This window comes from Rana temporaria, chromosome 7 (genome assembly GCF_905171775.1).
Source record: "Rana temporaria chromosome 7, aRanTem1.1, whole genome shotgun sequence".
NCBI classification, from domain to species: domain Eukaryota; kingdom Metazoa; phylum Chordata; class Amphibia; order Anura; family Ranidae; genus Rana; species Rana temporaria.
Window position 1 is genome coordinate 154872414 of NC_053495.1, and position 24730 is coordinate 154897143.

Consider the following 24730-nt stretch of genomic DNA (forward strand, 5'->3'; position numbering starts at 1 on the left):
AACAGCCCAAACCCCCATCCCATGTGTCTACATTTTCAAGGCCTCTGCTGATCACATTTTTAAATTCCTTACCTTCCTGTCTCTCGCTCCTCGTTTCTCACGCTCGCCTAATTACCGCGTAAGATGCGTAATCACGGCGTAAACCTTTTTAACACTCCGCGTATTTATGAAACCCCGCCCTCGTCACCTTTGCGAGGCCCCTAATCAATGATTTTAGGAAATATGGCGTTAACTGTGTATGTTCTGGATGCGCTCGAAGATTCTCCGCGTAACGGACGTAAACACGTTGTTTGCATTCTCTACACTCCGCGTATGTATTAAACGCCGCCCTCTTCTCCGCCCATGGCGTAAGAATTCATCTTTTCCACGCCCATAATCTCTGTGGGAAAGGAAAGATGGCGATGTCACACGAGCGGGCACGATGCTCTCATGCCACAAGTGAAGGGACAGAGGCAGGGACGTCCCGATCAAGGAAAAGAAGATATAAAGCCACTAATATGCGGTTCCAGGAAATGGTGGAGTTAGTTTACATCATGCGAAAAAAGGACTATGATGGTGAATTAGGGCCATACAAGACCCCTAACCGCCGAAAGGCACATATTATGGACAAGGTGGCGAGGAGAATGCAGAGGATGTTTGGGATCACCAGGTCCAAGGAACAGCTGAGGAAACGATGGTCAGACTTAAAATTGAGGGAGCCACATCAGATGAAGAAAATACTTAAAATTCTGCGTAAAAGTAAGTAAATATATATTGGGTTTGGGGGGGGGGGGGGTGGTGATTGTCTGCAATAATGTGTTGCCATGTATATTTCACCATCTGCCTCCTTGGCCTGCTTGTAATTTTAAAGACATGTTGTTATTTATTTTTTAGAACATAAATAACTACATATTTACAAACAGTGTTCTTAGTAAACAACGTAACATCACATAGTTTATCAGAAAGGCTCGGTTATTCCAGGAACAACACACCTGGACATGGCTCACTGGCCAAAAACTTTGTTTGTAAACATTGTGTAAAAGCTAGTTCTATAAAAAACAAGAAGGAGAATGGGAAAGGCAAACAGGATTCATTCTAAAAACAGTGGTAATAAAGCAGATGTTTTCACATCTGCAATGCAGAGCACCTGTGTCTCCCCAAATCAAAAATGGGTTTTGGTAGGGTATCCCAGAAATACAGTTTAGGGGGGACATCCATGTGTGTCACTTTGCTAAAAAGGGGCAGGATCAGAGCTTGCCATATAGAAGTAATTGCAAAATGTAGGTTTGGTGAAAGATAAAAGTAACTAAATGAAAGCATCTTCTAAGCAATGTGTGCGATTTATGCTCTCCAATATCTGTGTGCTGATGAGTCTACATTTTTTTTGGTTTATTTCAGGGGAAAGAAGTCGCCAGCATTTGGAGGAGGCAGAGAGGGCCAGACAAGGCCAAAATCTGCCATCTCAACATGTGGAGGAGGAGGAGGATGTGGAAGGAGAAGAGGATGTGGAAGGAGAGGAGGATGTGGAAGGAGAGGAGGATGTGGAAGGAGAGGAGGATGTGGAAGGAGAGGAGGAAGGAAGAAAGGAGGAAGGAAGAGAGGAGGAAGAAGTAATTTTGGACTTAGAAGTCATAGCAGATGAAGGGCAAGTGGCGGAAGAACAATTTGGCGAATTGAAAGAAGGTGGATTGATGGATGAAGGAGGAGTCCAAGATGATGGGGAAGTGGTGGAAGAAGGAGGAGTGATTGAAGATGATGGGGAGGTGGTGGAAGAAGGAGGAGTGATAGAAGATGTCGAAGAGGTGGAAAGGAGAAGCCCATCAGGTCAGTGTCACCCTAGCTTGATTCCAAAAAACATATGTAGATAGGCCTCATTGAAAAATAATATTGTAAATGCCATTTTTTTTTTGTTGGTTTAGGGGAGGAGGATGGTGTGCCAAGATTTTCACGTGCAAGTGCTGCTATAATTATTCAGCAGGTAATGGAGTGCAGCACTGAAATGCACAATATGCGTGAAAGGATGTTTCTCATGGAACAGAATGTAACAAATGTCCTTTTGGAATGCAGCACGGAAATGGACAATATGCGGCAAAGAATGATGGTAATCGAAGCAAATTTTAAGAACATTATTGACATGATGGGCCGTGTCAAAGACTGAAACACCCCCCGCCCATCCCCCGCCCCCACAAACATTTTAACAGTTTGAATAATGAATACGCCAAAATTTGAAGATACACACACAGTGTGCCAACATGTGCTATCTGCCATCACAGAATATCTAATGTCTGTGCTTTGTGGGTCCAACCCCCTCCTCCATCCTCAAGTAGTTGAGAGGAAGGGTTTGCTCCCACAAAACACAGACATTGATCACCCATGATGTCAGATAGCACATGTGGCCATTTGTCTGTTGAACCAATGACATTTGGCGAGTTTGCACTGAATGTGTGTATCTTCCAATTTTGGCGTGTTCCAGTGTGAAAGCACACCATGACTGACTGCTGTTGTGAGTTTTTATATTTTTTGAATTTGATTTTGTTACTTTTTGACCATGTTGAACATTTTGGGATACTATAAAGTTTAGACCATAAAGAATAAACAACGCCAAAAATTATTTTCAATATATATATAGAATTATAAATCTCTCTAATCACTGAATTTAGTGAAGTAGAGATTTGACTCCAAATTCTCACCCAAAAATTTTGTTTTAGAAAAACACACCAAAAACAAGAAAAATGGTTACAAAATTATTGTTTTTTGTGCCTAAAAAATATGGCCAAAAATAAATTTAAGGCGGTAAACACCCCACCAAATATAATCTATATATATATATATATATGTAAACAATAAATCTAACTATATTTGAGGAAAAAAAAAGTGAACTTGTTAATAAATGTATAATCTGCATAATATTTTTGGTTGAATTACCTGAAAAAAAAAAAAATTATTTAAAAAATTTTGAAGACTCCTAAGTACAAAAGCAGGGAGTAATGAAAAAAATCAAAAAATTTTTTTGGGGTCATGAACAAGCAAAAATAAAAAAAAATTGACCTCAACATTTACAAATGGAGTTGCTTCTTATTTCTAGACTCAATACCCTGTTTGTAGATGAGTGAATACTGTGCAAAATGTGGTTAGTTACTAAAAGTGGAGAAATCAATTATGCATTACAATTGAAGAAGTTAGTTAGAGAACCAGGAAGACAGAAAAAGAGAAAAAGCATTAATGACAAACAACTGTATAAAGTCCAATGGTCTAATTATTTATTATTTTTTAGAATATTCCTTTCTTTGGGGGCCGAATTAGAAAGAAATATGATCTGGCATAGCAATGGCCCCCCGACCCATGAAGTACTCAACATATTTGTCGCGTACCTCACGAGCTGATTGGGGGGCCAAGCCAGCGCGACCAGTGTCCAGCCCGGGAAGGGGATCTGAGGGTAGTCTTGCCTCAGAACCGATGTCGGGTAGGTACGTCTGGGAGTGCCTGCGTAAAAAGTTGTGCAAAATGCAGCAGGCAAATACAACGGTGTCCAATTTATATTCCGCCAGATGTATCGATGTCCTGAACAGGCGGAACCGGTTGGTGAGTATCCCAAAGGCATTCTCGACTACCCTCCGAGCCCTGGCCAACCGAAAATTAAACACACTCCTCTCTGAGGTGAGGGTCCTCTGGGGAAAAGGCCGCATGAGGTGAGGACCAAGCCCGAAAGCCTCGTCCGCTAGGAACACAAACGGAAGTCCTTCCACATTATCTTCATCTGGTGGCAATGCCAGACCACCAGCTTGGAGACGATCATAGAAATCAGTCCGTGCGAACACTCCCCCATCAGACATCCGGCCATTCTTCCCCACGTCCACATATAGAAACTCATACTGTGCCGACACCACCGCCATCAACACAATACTATGATAACCCTTGTAATTATAATAGTAGGACCCCGAGCGGGGTGGGGGCACAATGCGGACGTGTTTCCCATCTATTGCTCCACCGCAGTTTGGAAAATCACACCGCTGGGCAAATTGGGAAGCCACAGACTGCCATTCCTGTGGTGTGGAGGGTAGCTGTGGGGACAAACAAAATTAGAGATTTAGTACTTTGTAACAAATACATCCTACAAGCATCCTTGTGACAGTTCACAGTATTAAAATTGCATTAGAAAAATGTGCATGGAGAATTTGGAAAATGAAATATATAGGGCCACTTCATTAAGAGACTCCACAGCCCTCTGATGGGGACAATAAAAGTTTGAAGGGGGGGGGGGGGGGGGGGAAAAACCCCAAAAAGTCCTGTTTGAAAAAATGGCAAGGTGGGTTTGTCCCTAGGATAGCATGCTGGACAGGTTAATATTGGGTAAGGGACAAATATGCAGGTAGGCCAAGAATAAAACATGTAAAGCTGATATCAACATGCATAGGGAGAAAAGCTAACGTTAGTTAAACACACAGCATATCTGGGAAAATAAAAATAAAGTTAGTTGGCCACATTATTAGAGCCAGGAAACTTACCTTAATATACTCCTCATGCATAACTTTGATGATGGCAGCACACGTGTCCGGTATGATGACCCCAAGCGCCTGCGGAGAGATGCCTGTCGAGAACTTGAGGTCCTGCAGGCTCCTCCCAGTCGCCAGGTACCGCAACGTGGCAATAAGCCTCTGCTCGGCCGTGATGGCTTGGCGCATCACAGTGTCCTGCCTCGTGATATAGGGGGACAGAAGATCCAGCAGACGGTTGAATACGGGGTCCGTCATGCGGAGAAAATTCCTAAAGTCATTAGGATTATTCTCCTGGAGTTCCCTAAGCAGAGGCATATGTGAGAACTGGTCACGCTGGCGCAACCAATTCTTGGTCCAGAAACGCCTCCGCCCCCTGTTTCTGGCCAAAGTACTGGACAAATGAACATATCCAGCAGCCATCCCATAAACAGCACCAACTCGCGAAAATTGACGCTGCTGCTCCATCATGGCTTCAAACCGGCCGGCTGGTCAGTCAAGAACACACTGAAACAGAAAGCACTCGCAAATCCAGCACTACCTGCGACAAACGCGCGACAAACAGATACGAGCGCACAGGATGCAACTGCTAAAGCAGAAACAACCTGCTTGCCTATAGCCGAATGACAACTACGTTACCGCAAGCACACGCACTGAACCCGTGAATACACGCTGTCAAAGCCTGGAGACCGAGAAGCGCGAATCAGCTCTAACCAAACCTTCACTAACACGAGCAAACACGTAACTAGCAAAAGAGGAACAGAGGGCGGCGCCATTAACTTTGGTCTTCCCCTTTATAGTGACGTCGTACGTAGTTTACGTGCACGCGTTCCGGTACGACGGGAATTTGGTCCGCTGGTGTGTACACGCCAGCGGAACAAAACACAAATCAGCCTTGTACGCCGGAAACTGTCGGGCAGACAGTTTCCAGCGCACAGATCCGGTCGTGAGTACAAGGCCTTAGAGATCAACTTACTTCAAGTCACTATGTCTCCCACAAAAATGCTCGCTCCCACCCACATGGGACATATCGCTGTGGCAATTTCCCACATTGTCCATGGGTACAGGAGGGTCAGGGTATCTGTCTACCCAATGGCCAATGGCACAAATCACATACCCTTTCCATTTGCTCCACACAGGGCGTCATATATTATGAATTGCAGGTGTGAAGCTTTCTACATTGGAAAAACTAACAGAGGATTGGCAATCATTACTCTGGTGGGGGTAAAATCATCACGCCTGTCACAACGCATGTTGGTCTCCATCACAAACACCATACAGAGATGGTTTCCTTCTTTGTTCTGGAGGTCATTCCCCCAGATCCCAGAGGAGGAAACAGGAACAAACGTATACTCCAACATGAAACTCTAGGGATCGAGCGTCTTGACGCTATGACTCCTCCTGGCCTAAATGAGGTCAATTCATATTGGCCTTTTCTTTGAGCCTTCCTGGTTTGATGGACACATATGTGCACTTACTATGGGCATCATATTGTCTATATGCTATTTGATTTAATTAAAAATTATTTGTATTTAGGTTAAGTTTTTTCTATGTATGTTTTTCGCTACTCTTTGGCTTGTATGGTGTCCTTTCCCTTAGATGTCTCCATGGCTAATCCATATGCCTCAATCTGGAATACACCTAGAGTCATGCTATGCATAATTGTGTAGTAGCCACTAGGTGTTGCCATTTTGCAATTCTGGATGTGCCCCTTTTCAACATGGCCTCCATGGACTCTGCCCACTCCCGAGGTGACTTCCTGGGCTGTGGTCCTTGTTTTGGTCCATCCTGGTGGGTGTGTGGTTCTGCAGGGAGGGCGGGGCAGCGCTGCCTCTTCTCTCGCTGTCCTAATGGCAATGCATTATGTGAATGTTCATTCGGGGACACTGTGCATGCACTCTGCGGGGCCAAGCCTGGTGACGTCATGCGTCATTGATGTGGGGGCGGTGCTGGGCAGGAGCCCTCTGTAGATAAGGAAGGGTTGCTCAGAGCACAGCACTATGCCGTTGCAACATGGCTGGTTCATTTTTCCTCCCGATATGAGAGGTGAGTACCTGCTTTACATGTCCTTTACTGTCTGGCTTTGGAGACATTGGGCACAATGCATATAGTGTATCTGTGATCTCTAATTTAGGGAATGCTCAATGCAATTATACTATGATTTTTTACTATGATGTGCAACTTGCTATTGATATAATGCATTAACAAGAAGGTTTTTTTTTTTTTTTTTTTTTTTTTTTTTTATGACTCTTAGGAAGTGTACAGCTTTAAATCATTTTTATAATACTGTTTATTACACTTTTCAATAGATCCTTTGTTTCCTTTCTTGGAATTCGGGGGCTTCCGAGTCCGCTGAGGTGGTCCCACTCTTTTTGGACTGCGGCCTATGTTGCTGCTCTGGGTAAGGTTCATGATTCCCTTTTGAAGGGACACCATTACTTTTTCATTATCTAGTCGTGTTATGATGTTTCATGTCTATTATGATTAATCTGATTTTCTTATTTTTGTAGTACTGTATACTGACTGTTCTTTTAACATATTATGCAAACAAAACTCCTGAAGAAGCGGTAAATATCTGCAAAATATGTCGAGCGTGCCAACATAATTGATAGAGAGAACTGGTATTGCCATCTCTTTCAGTTGCACCTTCTTTATTTGAATAGACAGAGATGCTTTTTAACTTGTATGTTTTAACATGTTGATGTTAATTTAATAAAATTATTTGTTTTATATATATTTGTGTATCTTAATTGTCATGGTACCAATAAAGTCCACTAGCCTCAACCATAAATCTTTACACTTTGAAAGGATGTTGGTACCCTCTTCTATCATTATTTAACTTTTGGTACTATATTTAAATATTTTGGAAACGTGATACTGAACAGTTTTTTTATTCTGTTCTAAAGAACACACTTTTTTTTATTTTATTTTTATCTTAAAATTTTTATTGTTATATATTTGTTATATATTTATATATTTGTTTTGATTACATTCAAGGTACATATATATATATACTGTATTTTCTGCACTTTGGTCATGTTAACTAAGGCCCCTTTCAGACTGGGGCGGGAGCTGCGGTGGCGGTACAACGCCGCTAAAAATAGCGGCGCTATACCGCCGGAATTGCCGCGGGTATCAGCCGCTAGCGGTGCGGTATTAACCCCCGCTAGCGGCCGATAAAGAGTTAATACCGCCCGCAATGCGCCTCTATAGAGGTATTGCCGCGGTATACATGCCGCTCCTCTCACCGCTCCAAAGATGCTGCTGACAGGAGATTTTTTTGTCTCCCGCCAGCGCATCGCCTCAGTGTGAAAGCCCTCGGGCTTTCACATTGAGTCTGCAGTGCAGGAGTTTTTCAGGCGGGATAGCAGCGCTATTTTTAGCGCTTTACCGCCTGAAAAACTCCTCAATGTGAAAGGGGCCTTAGAGGGAGTTATTCCAGGCCTTTATAGGCAAGATATTGTCCATCTTTCAGATATTGTTAATGATATCTTTATTTGGGTCTTCAGTCCTGTATTGAGATAGCTGCAGGCTTGGGGTAGGCATGGCTTATGTTTATGAGCCCTGCTGATGAGGACTTGTTTCTATTTAAAATGTGGTTTTGCTTAAGCAATGATGTGTTATTCCTTTACATTATAGCGATAAACATTGCGTTATAACTATGAATCTAACCACTTAAGGACTGCCGCACGACGATATACGTCGACAGAATGGCACAGCTGGGCACACGGACGTACAGGTAATCAATAAACGCTTATTGTGATTTTTTTTCAAAAAATATGTAGAAGAATACGTATTGGCCTAAACTGAGGGACTTTTTTTTATTTTTTATACAGTACCTTTTTGGGGATATTTATTATAGCAAAGAGCTCTGTTTAGCGCACAAAATAAAAACCGCAGAGGTAATCACAATACCACCAAAATAAAGCTCTATTTGTGGGGAAAAAAATTACGCCAATTTTGTTTGGGAGACACGTCTGCGCAATTGTCAGGGGTCTTAACTGGTTAAAGTATGGTTGTTATTCTGATTAAAACCAAAATAAAGTGAAGCAGACATTATTACCAAAGAATTTGTGTGTATGTATTTTATTATGATGTCTTTGGGGAATACGTTTTGGGGGGAGAATGTGCAGCCTACATTCCTATATAATACCCAATATTAAGATTGGACATAATTATTATTTTACCTTCATTACAATGCAAATATTATTGTTAGAGTGAACTTTGTATTTGATCATATACTTTTGCTCTAAATAAACTGTACTTAAAGATATGAATATACTTTTATATACGATTTAGCCAAACCCATTGCAAATTATACTCACAATGCAGAATTTCAGAATACTACTACTTGAAAGATAACATAAGCAAAGCTGTATTTACTAAGGAATGCATTTCAAACTCACCAAATCACATAATACACCATTGATCAAATTGGCTTGCTATAATAAAGATAAGATAATTAATACACTAAGGAAAATGTAATAAGTGGAATATTGTTTTAAGTAGTTATACTTTTGAAGCTGTAAACAAAACCTCATATAGAGATTACACATTTATTTTTTTAGCTGTAAAGTAGTTTGGTGATTTTTTTTTATTTTTTTTTGGACAGTTTAAAAAAATATATATTCTTGGCTGCTTTTCTCAATCCCACTATGCAGTTCACCTAAGATAAGATATACAGCAGAATGAGAAATGCATACATAATTCATGAACAGAACATCTTACCTTAGTAAGAAGGAGTAGTTGCCCAACCAGTTTCTTAAGTATTTTATCACCAACTGATCCCAGTACACTTTCCTTAAAACATAAAACAAATAATTTAGTGAAAATCTAAAAACACACAGAGTCTGGTCTGGAGGTTAACACAAAGGGGGTTATTTACGAAAGGCAAATCCGCTTTGCACTACAAGTGCACGTGGAAGCGCAGTCGCTGTAAATCTGAGGAGTAGATCTGAAATGAGGGGAAGCTCTGTTGATTTTATAATCCAATCATGTACAAGCTAAAATGCTGTTTTTTTTTTCTTGCATGTCCCTCTCAGATCTACAGTGACTGCACTTCCAAGTGCATTTTTTCTTAGTAAATTACCCCCAAAGTGTCATTATTTAATGTGTTTATTGTTTTACATTGCTGCTGTATATTTTAATTGGTTTTATCATTGTTCTGTTTTTATTGGAATTTTTTACAGCATTAACTTTGGCATTGTTAGTGAAATGGTGCGCTGTCTTGAAGCTTTTTAACACTTATCATTTTTGCTGTGACAGTAGAAGAGGGCTTGTTAACCTCCCTGGCGGTATGATTATTTCAGATTTTAGGTGCTGAAAGCGGTACCATTATTTGCAAGGAAATTTGACGTTTTATACTGTAGGCCTGTAATTCTTAGGAATAACGCACTTAAATCTGACCAAACAAGAGTCTAGTAGACATCCCGGGTATGAAATTTTTTTAAAAAACAAAATTATAATATAATATAATAAATAATTATAACTAATAATATAATTATAATAAAAATTATTCAGTAATGTAATCAACTCAAAATCACAAAAATTTGCTCAGTTGCAGAATTGTCGCTGTCATTACTTTTTTTTTTTTTTTATGACGAATTTCCCCACAAATCGCTATCGCACAATTCTGCAAGTGATTATAATTTATTATCGCTGTTTTCTAGCTGCTCTAAAACCATTTTTGACAAAAAGGGACACTTTTGGTTGCTATTAGCAATCTACAGTTTCCAGGCAGAAAGAAAGGTTTTTATTATATAAAAGAACATGTAGGGCACTGGGCAGACCACTAGGGACAAAGGGGGTGTGTATTTTTTACATACAGTATACACAGTACTGTAATCTATAAGATTACAGTATACTGTATGTAATGTGTTTGTTTACGTTTTGAATTTGGCGCCGTTCTCCGCCCCCGTGCGTCGTAAGCCCGAGTCTGACTCAGGGGTTACCGATCGCAGCACAGAAATGTAACCCAGAGTCAGACTTGGAATACCGCCAGGGGGGGTTAAAGAATGACTAATGGCGGTAAAGATATTTATCAGCAGCCCCTTAACTCTCCTCTATGTTATCTTATAAGTACATGTACACAGAGTAATTTACAATCGTTTCTTGGCAGTTGGGTTTAGAAGCAATTTTTGGAATGCAAAAAAATGGGTTCAGGATGGATGTTCAGAAGCAATTGAAATGCCAAATGTCTGTAACAGCCTGGAAACGCTGCTAATTGTGGTAACTCATGTTTAGCAGCGTTTCATTTACAGACGTTTTTCATAAAAAAGACCCACAAACATAGCTAAACGCAAACGTGGCTAAACACGGCATGTAAATGCAGCCAAAAGGACTTTTTCAGACACCAGTTTCTAGCTGTCAAGTTAAATCATTCAGCAGAGGTTAAACAACGTCCCGTGCACATGAAGCCTTAAAGCGTTTTTAACCCCCCCCCCCCCAAAAAAAAACAAAAAAAAAACAGATCTTGTTCACTTGTAGCATGTTATACAGCAAAGTTTTTTTGCTGTGTCCTTTGGCCCCCACCTGTCTGAGCCTGACAGATTCTACTCTCCCCCTGTATGCTGACTACAGAGCACTGACACCGGAGTCAGTACGTGCCTCCGTCATGCACAGCCCTGCTCTGTGTCCTCTCCCACCTCCCCTCTCTGAATGTCAGCTCATGTCAACCCGCTCCTGTTGCTCTCATAGTTAACATTAAAAGCTTCTATCCCCTCTGTATTAGAACAAGAAGTTCCTCTGTGTCTGTGTTATATCATAAATATGCTTATCTGTACTGATAACACAGCATCTCCCTATGATCACAGGACTCCTTGGCTCTGTCTCTCCGATACTCCTCGATGACGTCAGCTGCAGTGCATGGCTCTGCCCACTTAGACTGTCAGCTAGGCAGGGAAGAGGAAACTGATCGCAGAAAGACCTTGTGTTATCAGTACAGATAAGCATATACAGTGCCTTGCAAAAGTATTCACCCCCTTGGCTTTTTACCTACCTGTATTTTATTACATTACAGCCTTTAGTTCAATGTTTTTTTTTTTTTTTTTTTTATCTGAATTATATGTGATGGAACACAATAGTCTAAGTTGGTGAAGTAAAATATATACATAAAACTATTTGTCAGCACCAGGAGATTATAAGTATCCGTATTTCTATTGAGTTAGCTTATATAAAGGAGTCATTTCTCTCTCTTACATCAATATATATATTTTTTAATTGTTTAACTTTTAATACTCACATATTTTATTACAATGTATGATCTTTTTTAATTTTTAATTGTATTTTTTTCTCTCCTTCTCAAATCTGAAGGGGGAGATTTTCTATCCCCCCTCTCTCTGTAAGTCTTTTTTAGTTCCTGCTGACATTTACTAGGTTATGTCCATATTGATATGTATTGTGATTTATTGTATTTCTTTAACAATTTTTCAGAAATAAAAAAATGATAATTAGCATGTGCATATGCATTCACCCCCTTTGTTATAAAGCCCATAAAAAGCTCTGGTGCAAGCAATTACCCTCAGAAGCTACATAATAAGTGAACTGATGTCCACCTGTGTGCAATCTAATTGTCACATGATCTGTCATTACATATACACACCTTTTTTCAAAGGCTCCAGAGGCTGCAACACCTAAGCAAGAGGCACCACTAACCAAAACATATAAATGTAGCACTGAAGTGCAACCAATAATGAGTACACTCAATTTAACTATATATACATATATCTGTGAATGCATGTGTCAATATATATGTGCAAAAACAGTCTCCATGAAAAGAGTGATAGTCCAATAAATAATGAGTGATGGTGCTCCCTTATTCCAAACGTGAAAACCAAGGAAAGAAGAAGCCGTCACCATCTGAAGAGAGGCTTACCAGAAAGATTGAACCCTGAGGAACGTATATTTTGAAAGGGTCAATCAAGCATGATGTGAAATCTGATAGGACCAATAAATGCTGCAGCTCTCAAACGACCTCCGAAGCTCCAAGTAATCTTGACCAAAAATGTATGGTGGATGTATATATGGAGTGACAAATAGTAACCTTTCCTGCCTGGTTCAGCCTCCCAAGGTTGAGGTATCCTGGTCAGTGGTAAAATGACCACTAAACAAACACTGTCATGAAGTCCAAGGAATTCTCCAAACAAGTAAACAACAATGTTGTTGAGAAGTACAAGTCCAGGTTAGATTATAAAAAAATATCCAAATCCTTGATGATCCCTAGGAGCAGCATCAAATCTATCATAACCTAATGGAAAAACATGGCACAACAGCAAACCTGTCAAGAGACGGCTGCACACCAAAACTCATGGACTGGGCAAATAGGGCATTAATCAGAGAGGTAGCACAGAGACCTAAGGTAACCCTGGAGTAGCTTCAGAGTTCCACAGCAGAGACTGCAGTATCTGTACATAGGACGATAATAAGCCGTACGCTCCATAGAGTGGCCAAAAGAAAGCCATTACTTTCAGCAAAAAATGAAATTGCAAGTTTTGAGTTTGCAAAAAGGCCCCATGGGAGATTCCCAAAATGTATGGAGGAAGGTGCTCTGGTCTGATGAGACTAAAATTTAACTTTTTGGTTATCAAAGAAAACACTATGTCGGTCTCAAACCCAACCCATCACATCACTCAAAGACCACCATCCCCACAGTGAAACATGGTGGCAGCTTCATGCTGTGGGGATGTTGTTCAGCAGTCGGGATTTGGAAACTGGTCAGGGTTGAGGGAAAGATGGATGGTGCTAAATACAGGGATATTCTTGAGCAAAACCTGTAACACTCCGTGTGTGATTTGAGGCTAGGACGGAGGTTCGCCTTCCACCAGGACAATGACCCCAAACACACTGCTAAAGCAACACATGAGTGGTTTAAGGGGAAACATGTAAATGTGTTGGAAGGGCCTAGTCAGGGCCGCCATCAGGGGGGTACAGGCAGTACACCTGTAAGTTTTTTTTTTTTAGGGGTCCGGAGGTCCCCAGGGACACGGAGGCCCACAGGACCCCAGATGGCAACTCCCCCTTTTTTTTAGGGGTACGGGGGGCCCGGAGATCCCCAGGGCCCCGGATGGCAACTCCCCCTTTTTTATAAAAAAAAATATTTTTTTTATATTTTATTTCTTTTTTATATATATATATTTTTTTTTACTATTAAAGGGCTCAGAGGTCCCCAGGGCCCCATGTGGCAAACCCCCTTTTTTTTTTTTTATAAATGTTTATTTTTTTATTTTTGTTTATATATATATTTATTTTTTTATTAAAGGGCCCAGAGGTCCCCAGCGCCCTGGATGGCAACCCCTCCTTTTTTTTAATTTATTTTTTTATAAATGTTTATTTTATTTATTTTTTTATATATTTTTTTTATTAAAGGACCCAGAGGTTTCTTTTTTTTTATTATTAAAGTGCCCAGAGGTCCCCAGATGGCAACCCCCCTTTTTTGTAATTTTCTTTTTATAAAAAAAATTATAATAATTTGTATATATCTATATATATTTTTTTTTTATTAAAGGGCCCAGAGGTCCCCAGGGCCCCGGATGGCTACCCCCCTTTTGTTATATATATTTTTCTTTATTCCTTCTTTATTTGTTAAGGGCCCCCCCGCTTCTCAATTCGCTGCAGCCCCCCCCCCCCGCTTCTCAATTTCAGGCGGGGGGGCCATGCCTGAAGCTGTGTAAGGGGCCCAATAATTCCCGATGGCTGCCCTGGGCCTAGTCAAAGCCCAGACCTCAATCCAATAGAAAATCTGTTGTCAGACTTAAAGATTGCTGTTCACAAGCGCAATCCATCCAATTTGAAGGAGCTGGAGCAGTTTTTCAAGGAGGAATGGGCAAAAATCCCAGTTATAAGATGTGGCAAGCTCATAGAGACTTATCCAAAGTGACTTGGAGCTGTGATAGTCGGAAAAGGTGGCTCTACAAAGTATTGACTTTAAGCATTGACTTTTTGTGTTATTTTGTCCTATTTTTTGGTTGCTTCACAATAAAAGAAAACATCTTTAAAGTTGTGGGCATGTTCTGTAAATTAAATGATGCAAATCCTCAAACAATTCGAGGTTGCGAGGCAACAAAACACGTAAAATGGCAAGTAGGTGAATACTTTTGCAAGGCACTGTATATGATAAAACACAGGCACAGGGGAACTTATTGTTATAATACAGAGTGGATGGGAGCTTTTTATAGAAGTGGCTTACCAACCACTTTAAGAAATTTGCTAAGATTTCAAGTTACTTTTTTTACTTTATCTATTGTTCGCTGATACATTTGATCTCATATCAATTATAAAAGCCCTTTATCTCTACAAATCAAAATAGACAATGGCTTTAGGCAGCTAGGCTTCTGGGGTCAGCACACAGCTACCCACACATCATTCTGCTGCCTGCTGGAAAGGTTTCACCTGCTGGTGGTGCTGTCAGATCTTTGGGCCGCAGTACTGGTGTCCACCAGCTGCTGTCTCGCGGCAGTCTGGAGCCAACATCATGTCCTGCAATTTGCCCACTGCCCAGCTTGATGTACCTCTGCCAACTGCCCAGCTCAATGTGCCTCTGCCCGCTGCCAGGCTTGATGCCATGGAATATTTAAAGCTGAGGCTAGTTGGAGTGTCCAGAAGTCGCTCCTTTGAGGGGGATACTGTCAGGAATGGTTCCACCTGCTGGTGGCACTGTCAGATCTTTGGGCTGCTGTACTGGTGTCCACCAGCGGGTGTCTCCCAGCAGTCTGGAGCCGACATCATCTCCTGCAACTAGGCGTCACCTGAGACTGATTGCAGGAGGTGTGTATTTATACCTGGCAGATGCTCACACATTTGAATTGGTATTTTCCTCGAGCCCTGACCTGTATTCCTGAATCTTGTGACCTGTAATTATGTACCTGTACCTTGTGTCCTGTGTTCCTGAACCCTGCACCCGGCGCTGGACCCTTGACTTGCAGGCTTATCCCTTCCTCCTGTTTTTATCTCCCTGTCCCGTCCTGCTCCCTGTTCAATCCGATTGATCTCTCGTGTATGATCCTGGCTTGCTTATGTTTATGATTATATCGTAATCTTGTATTCACGTTTGGTTTAGAGAGTTATTTTTATGTGTCACCGTGGTTGTTTGCTGGTTTGCTTTATTGGTTACAACTTATCATTTTAATAAATCTTACCATATTTCATTTACATGTGTTTTTGTCTTCCCTATTGCAGTCCACACATTTCTGGTCACACCGATTTATGACAAAATACCAAGGCCAGTTCTGACCAGAAGTGGCTGCTTAGGGAAGCCATCGTAGTTCTGTTTTTGCTAACACAAATCCAGAGGAAGTTGCTTATTATTCTCTGCAGGTGACAGAGTATGAGGAATATTGCCACCAGATATTGAAAGAGTGGTCCAGTGACCAGCTACTAGAATGTATCCAACTGGTTCATTCGCTAGTTGATCAGGGCCATATGCTGTTTGGGATGTTCTCTCCTTGGCACCGGCATTTCATTTGTGGGCACCCGGTCGTGACAGCTTGCAGCTTCACAGCCGTGTGCATGTGCGAGTCACACTGCATGTCCTGAATGGTTCGGCAGTCATCTTGGACCTGTGACGTGTCCCGGATGACTGCAGGAAGGGATGGAGAGAGGAGAAATTCCGCTTGGATCGCCTAGTAGGTGTGGTACCTGTCAAAACTAGGTACCCGCTCCTCCTTAAAAAAAAAAAAAATGACATGCCAAAAGTGGCAAGGGAAGGGGGGTACGAGTACTTAAAGCAAAACTTCCCCTTTTGGGTGGAGCTCCACTTGAAGAGTCACTTTAAGCTGAATTTTGTTAATGCAGCTTGTTATTGCTTATTTACTTTATTTCTTAATCTATAGTTTAATTGTAACACAACTTAGTGGAGAGGATTGAAGAAATGATTATTAACCTCCCTGGCGGTAAGAAAGAAGATGCTGAAAGCGGTACCATTATTTGCAAGGAAATTTGGCGTTTTATACTGTAGGCCTGTAATTTTTAGGAATAACTCACTTAAATCTGACCAAACCAGAGTCTAATAGGCATCCCGGGTATGACATTTTTTTTAAAACAAAATTATAAATTATAATATAATAAATAATTATAAATAATTATAACAAGTAATAATATAATTATAATAAAAAATATTCAATAATGTAATCAACTCAAAATCACTGAAATTTGCTCAGTTGCAGAATTATTGCTGTCATAATTTTTTTATTTTTATGACGAATTTCCCCACAAATCGCTATCGCACAATTCTGCAAGTGATTATAATTTATTATCGCTGTTTTCTAGCTGCTCTAAAACCGTTTTTGACATAAGGGGACACTTTTGGTTGCTATGGACAATCTACAGTTTGCAGGCAGAAAGAAAGGTTTTTATTATATAAAAGTACATGTAGGACACTGGGCAGACCACTAGGGACAAGGGGGGTGTGTATTTTTTACATACAGTACTGTAATCTATAAGATTACAGTATACTGTATGTAATGTGTTTGTTTACGTTTTTGAATTTGGCGCCGTTCTCCAATCCCGTGCGTCGTAACGTCGCAGGGAACGGAGATCGGCGGCACAGGAGGACACTGTGTGAATCGAGCGAGGTCCTGCTCGCTCACACAGCTCGGTGGCATCGCTGGATCCAGGGACAAGGTAAGTAACTTTGTCTGCTGCTGCTGCAGCGAGGCAAGTCCGAGTCTGACTCTGGGTTACCGCTTTTGGTATGAAAATCTCACCCCGAGTCATACTCAGGAATACCGCCAGGGGGGTTAAGATGAGTATTTGAAAAAAAAGTATTTTGGAAGACATTCTTACCAGTGTTTCTCCATTTTCCAGTCCAAGCCCATCATCCAAAGAACATTCAATTTTTTTCTGTTTTAAAATAGGTAAAACGGGTTTCATATATTTTTCTATGTATGGAGAAAGCTTTAAATGTGACACAGTTCACAAGAAAACTAAGTGTGGTGAAACAGAAAAGCAACAAAATCTGCAACTTATTCAACAACTTGCAGAAAAGTATTCATGTTGCTGCAATAAATGAACTCTGGGCCCTCTCTGGCAAACAGTCACATCCCCAATCTCATGACATTGGTCACATGGGGGGTTATTTAGGAAAGGCAAGTCCACTTTGCACTACAGGTGCAAACTACAAGTGCAAAGTGCACTTGAAATTGCACTGAAACTGCATTTGGAAGTTCAGTTGCTGTAGATCTGAGGGGGACATGCAAGGAAAAAAAAAAAACAGCATTTTAGCTTGCACATGATTGGATGATAAAATTAGCAGAGCTTCCCCTCATTTCCGATCTACCCCTCAGATATACAGCGACTGCACTTCCAAGCAGGGCCGGATTTCCCACAAGGCCATGCCTCGGGGCGGCACTGTGTGCAGGGGCGGCGGAGGAGACAAGTAACTTTTCAGCAGTGCGGGCCGTGCGGCGGCGGAGAGAGATTCTCTCTTTGCCCGCAGTGCTGTTACAACTTCCGCCCTTACATACAGGCTGCGTGACACAGAAGAGAGAGAATGATGTCATCTCTCACCGCCCTCACTCTCCTCTCTTTCTCTCATCTCATGTGCCTCTGTTTTACGATTCACCTGCAGCTTATTTCCCCGCGCGGGAGAGGAGAGGCTGACAGTGTTGTACCTGGCAAGCACTCTGCAATGCTGGGGGGGGGCTTGATTTTACATGCAATTGGTGACAAACTGGTACTTTTTGGGTGGCAGCCAGGTAACTATGGCAATCCCCATCTGGTGACAGGCAGTGTGGCAAGTGACATTCCCATCTGGTGGCAGGCAGCGTGGCAAGTGACATTCCCATCTGGTGGCAGGCAGAGTGGCAAGTGACATTCCCATCTGGTGGCAGGCAGCATGGCAAGTGACATCCCCATCTGGTGGCAGGCAGCGTGGCAAGTGACACTCCCATCTGGTGGCAGGCAGCGTGGCAAGTGACATTCCCATCTGGTGGCAGGCAGCGTGGCATGTGACATTCCCATCTGGTGGCAGGCAGCGTGGCAAGTGACATTCCCATCTGGTGGCAGGCAGCGTGGCAAGTAACATTCCCATCTGGTGGCAGGCAGCATGGCAAGTGACATCCCCATCTGGTGGCAGGCAGCGTGGCAAGTGACATTCCCATCTGGTGGCAGGCAGCGTGGCAAGTGACATTCCCATCTGGTGGCAGGCAGCATGGCAAGTGACATTCCCATCTGGTGGCAGGCAGTGTGGCAAGTGACATTCCCATCTGGTGACAACCGACAGTGGCAAGTGACACACTCAGGGCTCCCACTCATTCTGCTTTATTGTGAGTTGAGCTATTTCATTTTATATTACAATGTAATGATGGAAATAATGCATTTCAATCATCCTGACACCATAACAACCATGGTGCCGGAATGATTGAAGCACTAACACCAGTCATTGTCTGCGAAAAATCGTTTACCCCCTTGGGTCGCCCCCCGCCCCCCTATGTGATGATGGGGGGGGGGGGGGCGGCATTGAAGGACCCGGCCTTGGGGCGGCAAAGGGAGTAAATCCGGGCCAGCTTCCAAGTGCACTTTTAGTGCAATTTCAGGTGCACTTTGCACTTGTAGTTTGCACTTGTAGTGCAAAGTGGATTTGCCTTTCCTAAATAACCACCATGGTGTCTGCCAAATGGGTTTGGGGACAGATGTTCAAGAAGTGACAGCAGTTGGAGGCTCTTACTGATCAGTGATCCTTCCCATCTGCAGAGCCAATATGTCAAATGCATCAGCAAATATACCTTGTTCAGAAGTTTGATTAGCATTGGGGGTTATTTACAAAAGACAAATCCACCTTGCACTACAAGTGGAAAGTGTACTTGAAATTGCACTGAAAGTGTACTTGGAAGTGCAGTCGCTGAAAATCTGAGGAGTAGATCTGAAATGAGGGGAAGCTCTGACGATTTCTACCATCCAATCACGTGCAAGCTAAAATGCTGTTTTTTATTTCCCTTGCATGTCCCCCTCAGATCTACAGTGACTGCACTTCCAAGTGCACTTTCAGTGCAATTTCAAGTGTAGTTTGCACTTGTGGTGCAAAGTGGATTTGCCTTTCGTAAATAACCCCCACTGTTTATTACACTTTTAGTTGCATATCAAAACTATCTTGCAATACTGACAATTAGCCTTCCTCTCCATATTACCCAATAACAACATGGCCTTTTCTCTGTCTACAATGTTCATCTCACCACTCTCCACTGACCTTCTTGAATGTAATATTTTAGAAATATTTTTAGAAACATGAAGGAACACATAGCAGCCAATTAGAATTGATTTTACCAATGCCAGAACTAACAGGATTCTGATTGATTATCACCTTATATAAAAATGTTATATCAAAAAGACCTCTTGGAATATATTATAGATAACATTAAACCCTTTATTCCCCAGTTGTCACCAACCATGGCAAGATTGGAAATGAATACATGTGATCAATGTATCACTGCCAAGCCCTGTGGGTTTATTAAAAAAAAGTAGAGCAAACTGTATGTACAACGTGTATTTAAACCTAGCAATCAGATTTCCACTTATTCCCATCAGTTGCAATGGCTGTAAAGGATATATATTTTTTTAAATTAAAATAATAAACATGTTATACTTATACCATTGCACAGAGCGGCCTGGAACTTTCTCTTCTAGGGTCTCTTACTAGTGCCCCCACGTGAGTCAAGCTGCGTGCGTGCATAGACACACATAGCACAACTCAGCCCCACCCCCACTCCCTCCTTACAAAATGTGAGTGACAGAAGCAGGAGCCAGTGGCAGAGGAGGAAAGCAACAGAGACCAGCTTCAGACAGGAACAGCGCTGGATCAATATATGACTCAGATAAGCATTTAAAGAAGTGTGGGGGGCACCTTTTTTATTTAATGCAGGGAAATACAATGTCTTGCAATTACAACCATATTAAGAAATGATTGTTGATTGTTTGCCATTCTTCACAACACTTTGCATTTACATTATAAAAGGTTCTTACCAGTAATAATGCTAGGTTAGTTGCAGCATCCGTTGTACTACTGTCCTTTAACTATAAAACAGAAACCAATGAATGTAAATATTTTTTTTTTATATCCATCACAATGATAATGAGATTCAAAATACTGATTAAAAGTAGGGATGCGTCCGATGGTCGAGTCAAGCAAATTCGCGGCAAATTCGAAAGCCGCGGAACACCCTTTAAAAGTCTATGGGAGAAATCAAAAGTGCTAATTTTAAAGGTTAATATGCAAGTTATTGTCATAAAAAGTGTTTGGGGACCTGGGTCCTGCCCCAGGGGACATGTATCAATGCAAAAAAAGTTTTAAAAATGGCAGTTTTTTTGGGAGCAGTGATTTTATTAATGCTTAAAGTGAAACAATAAAAGTGAAATATTCCTTTAAATTTCGTACCTGGGGGGGGGGGGGGGGGGTGTCTATAGTATGCCTGTAAACTGGGCATTTTTCCCATGTTTAGAACAGTCCCTGCACAAAATGACATTTCTAAAGGAAAAAAGGTAATTCAAAACTACTTGTGGCTATAATGAATTGTTGGGTCCCAGCAATACAGATAAAAGTCATTGAAAAGCCATTGAAAAAAATGGCATGGGTTCCCCCCCCCCCCCCCAGTCCATTACCAGGCCCTTTGGGTCTGCCAATACCCTGCCAATACTCTGTAATACTCTGCAATACCCTGCCAATACTTGGAAGTGGTGCATATCATGGCACATGATAGCGGCCATTTACCACGTGATTGCTCCGTCATATGACAGAGCGATCGATTGTGAACAAACCGGCGTCATGTCATGATCCTGGTTCGTCACTCCACTCTCTATACTGGTCGGTACAGTGTGAGAAGAGAGGAAGAGAGATTGTTTGCAGCAGTGTTGTGGGCTGGATGTGTAGTGCCCACAGTGCTGCTCAGTGCCCATTCCAGCCATGCCAATACTCTGCAATACCCTGCCAATACTCTTCAATACCCTGCCAATACCCTGCAATACCCTGCCAATACCGTACAATACTCTGCCAATACCCTGCAATACCCTACAATACTCTGCCAATACCCTGCAATACTCTGCCAATACCCTGCAATACCCTGCCAATACTCTGCAATACTCTGCCAATACTCATCCATACTCTGCCAATACTCATCCGTCCATCCATATTCTGCAATACGTATCCGTCCATCCATATTCTGCAATACTCATCCGTCCATCCATACTCTGCAATACTCATCCGTCCATCCATACTCTGCAATACTCATCCATCCATCCATACTCTGCAATACTCATCCATCCATCCATCCTCTGCAATAATCATCCATCCATTCATACTCTGCAATACTCATCTGTCCATCCATACTTTGCCATACCCTGCTTGTTGGGCCTCTGTATGTGGCCACACTGTGTAAAAGTCTGACACATGTGGTATTGCCATACTCAAGAAGAGTAGCACAATTTATTTTGGGGTGTAATTTGTGGTATGCAGGTATGCATATGTTGTGTGTGAGAAATAACCTAATTTTTTTTTTTGGGGGGGGGGATATCTTGATTTTGCAAAGATATGTGGAAAAAATGTCAACTTCAAAAACCTCACTGTGCCTCTTTCTAAATATCTTGGAATGTCTTCTTTCCAAAAAGGGGTAATTTGGGTATTTGTACTTTTCTGGCATGTTAGGGTCTCAAGAAATGATATAGGCCGTCAGTACTTCAGGTGTGATCAATTTTCAGAGATTGGCACAATAGCTTGTGGACTCTATAACTTTCTCACCGGCCAAATAATATGCACCAATTTTAAATATTTTTACCAAACATATGTAGCAGTATAAATTTTTGTCCAAAATATATGAAGAAAAATTACAAATTTGCTAAATTTTACAGAAACAAAGACAATAATTTTTTTTTTTTTACAGAATTTTCAGTATTATTTGATTTATATTGCACAAAATAAAAAACCCAGCGGTGATTAAATACCACCAAAAGAAAGCTCTATTTGTGTGAAAAAAGGACAAATATTTCATATGGGTACAATGTTACATGACTGAGTATTTGTCATTCAAAGTGTGAGAGCACCGAAAGCTAAAAAATTGGTCTGGTTTAAAGGGGTTGTAAAGGTACAATTTTTTTTCCCTAAATAGCTTCCTTTACCTTAGTGCAGTCCTCCTTCACTTACCTCATCCTTCGATTTTGCTTTTAAATGTCCTTATTTCTTCTGAGAAATCCTCACTTCCTGTTCTTCTGTCTGTAACTCCACACAGTAATGCAAGGCTTTCTCCCTGGTGTGGAATGTCGTGCTCGCCCCCTCCCCTGGACTACGGGAGAGTCAGAACACCCACCAACACATATCTCCTTTCTCTAACGGAAACGTATAGAGCGTCCTGACTCTCCTGTAGTCCAAGGGAGGGGGCGAACACGGCACTCCACACCAGGGAGAAAGCCTCGCATTACTGTGTGGAGTTACAGACAGAAGAACAGGAAGTGAGGATTTCTCAGAAGAAATAAGGACATTTAAAAGCAAAATGGAAGAATGAGGTAAGTGAAGGAGGACAGCACTACGGTAAAGGAAGCTTTTTAGGATTTTTTTTTTTTACCTTTACAACCCCTTTAAGTGTCCAATGGTCAAGTGGTTAAATCTATCATTTTGTCTCTGTGGAAGCCTTTGGATCCTGGGCCCTGGCTGTACATGAGACCTTAACATCAGCCTAAATTAATATTATATCCTTCATCTCCCATCACATCTATGTCATTTGATAATTCAGCAATAAGGGTAGGACTTAAATAATACACCCTTTTCAATGAAAAAGGCAATATATATATATATATATATATATATATATATATATATATATATATATATATATATTACTGTACAATTGCTACATAAACCATATTGTAATTTATTGTTACTAAAAACTGAAAATGTAGTTTCCTACTTGTTTACCTAGCTTGTGGGGAGGTGCAGCGTGGTGCAGTGGCAGTAAACACACAGTCTGGTTGCAGAGAGCAGAACTTATATTAATACAAAATCTAGAAATTCACAACATATCTGGTGGGAAGGCACCCGACTGGGAAGTCCAAATGGGGAGGGGTTTTGCGAAGGATGGCATGCCTCTGTCATTTCCCTACTCCTCTGGAACCTCTCCCTGACAATAATCACTGTCCCTGTCAGATGAATGTTCTGTCCATACACTACCCACACACAAAATGCATGTCAAGCATGGGATCTAGGGCAATAAATAGGCTCTGTCTGATCCAAGATAGTTGCTAGAGTCACGTACGATGGCAGTATCCGATTGGATAGCTTCCCCAGTGACCCTGGAATCCAAAGGAGAACCATGTTCCTCTTGACTTCCTTTCCCCCTGCAGTTTCGCTGCATTAGAGCATCACCTGCAGTGGAGAAAGTAAATTGTACCTCTCTAGAAGCTAACTGATTTTCTCAGAAGTCTGCTTTCACAGGACACATGTGGTATATCAAAAACAAATAGATAGTAAGGTAAATACAAAATATCTTTAAAACTACCAAATATTAAAGCGGGAGTTCACCCGAATTTTTTTTTTAACCTTAGATTGATGCTCATTTTGTCTAGGGGAATCGGGTAGTTTTTTTAAAATCAAAGCCGTACTTACTGTTTCAGAGATGCATCTTCTCCGCCGCTTCCGGGTATGGTCTTCGGGACTGGGCGTTCCTACTTGATTGACAGGCTTCCGACAGGCTTCCGACGGTCGCATCTATCGCGTCACGAGTAGCCGAACGTCGGTGTGGCTCTATACGGCGCCTGAGCACCGACGTTCGGCTACTTTTGGAAAATCGTGACGCAATAGATGCGACCGTCGGAAGCCTGTCGGAAGCCTGTCAATCAAGTAGGAACGCCCTGTCCCGCAGCCCATACCCGGAAGCGGCGGAGAAGATGCATCTCTATAACGGTAAGTACTGCTTCGATTTTAAAAAAACTACCCGATTCCCCTTGACAAAATGAGCATGAATCTAAGGTTAAAAATTAACATTTCCGGGTGAACCTCCACTTTAGATAAAAAAGGTATCAAAAATTACACACATATATAAATACCCTTCTTCCACCAATAAAAAATGCTGTTTTTTTTATTGGTGGAAGAATGGTATTTATATATGCATGTAATTTGAGTTGAGAAACCCTGCTTTAAGGTAATTTTTCTGTGATATTTGGAAAAGTTATTGCTATATCTTTGGACAAGTCTGTTTTTTCTTGTTCGAGAATAGCCATGCCATTCTCTTATGTTCTTGAAAGTGTCACTTTAGTATTCATCTGTCAAACTGTCATGTCATTTCATG

At 41.5% G+C, this 24730-nt stretch overlaps 1 protein-coding gene across 1 annotated transcript in view; it reads right to left on the reverse strand.

The window, feature by feature from the left end:
• Positions 1-8823: 8823 nt before the first annotated feature.
• The window catches only part of LOC120945789, a 90416-nt gene continuing 74509 nt past the window's right edge, over positions 8824-24730 (reverse strand). The window contains exons 10-13 of the mRNA XM_040360194.1: positions 20424-20474; positions 17250-17306; positions 9201-9272; positions 8824-8914 (exon numbers count right to left, since the gene is read on the reverse strand). Of these exons, the coding sequence (XP_040216128.1) occupies positions 8855-8914; positions 9201-9272; positions 17250-17306; positions 20424-20474 (240 nt within the window). The 3' untranslated portion in view covers positions 8824-8854. The remainder of the gene's footprint in view (positions 8915-9200; positions 9273-17249; positions 17307-20423; positions 20475-24730) is intronic.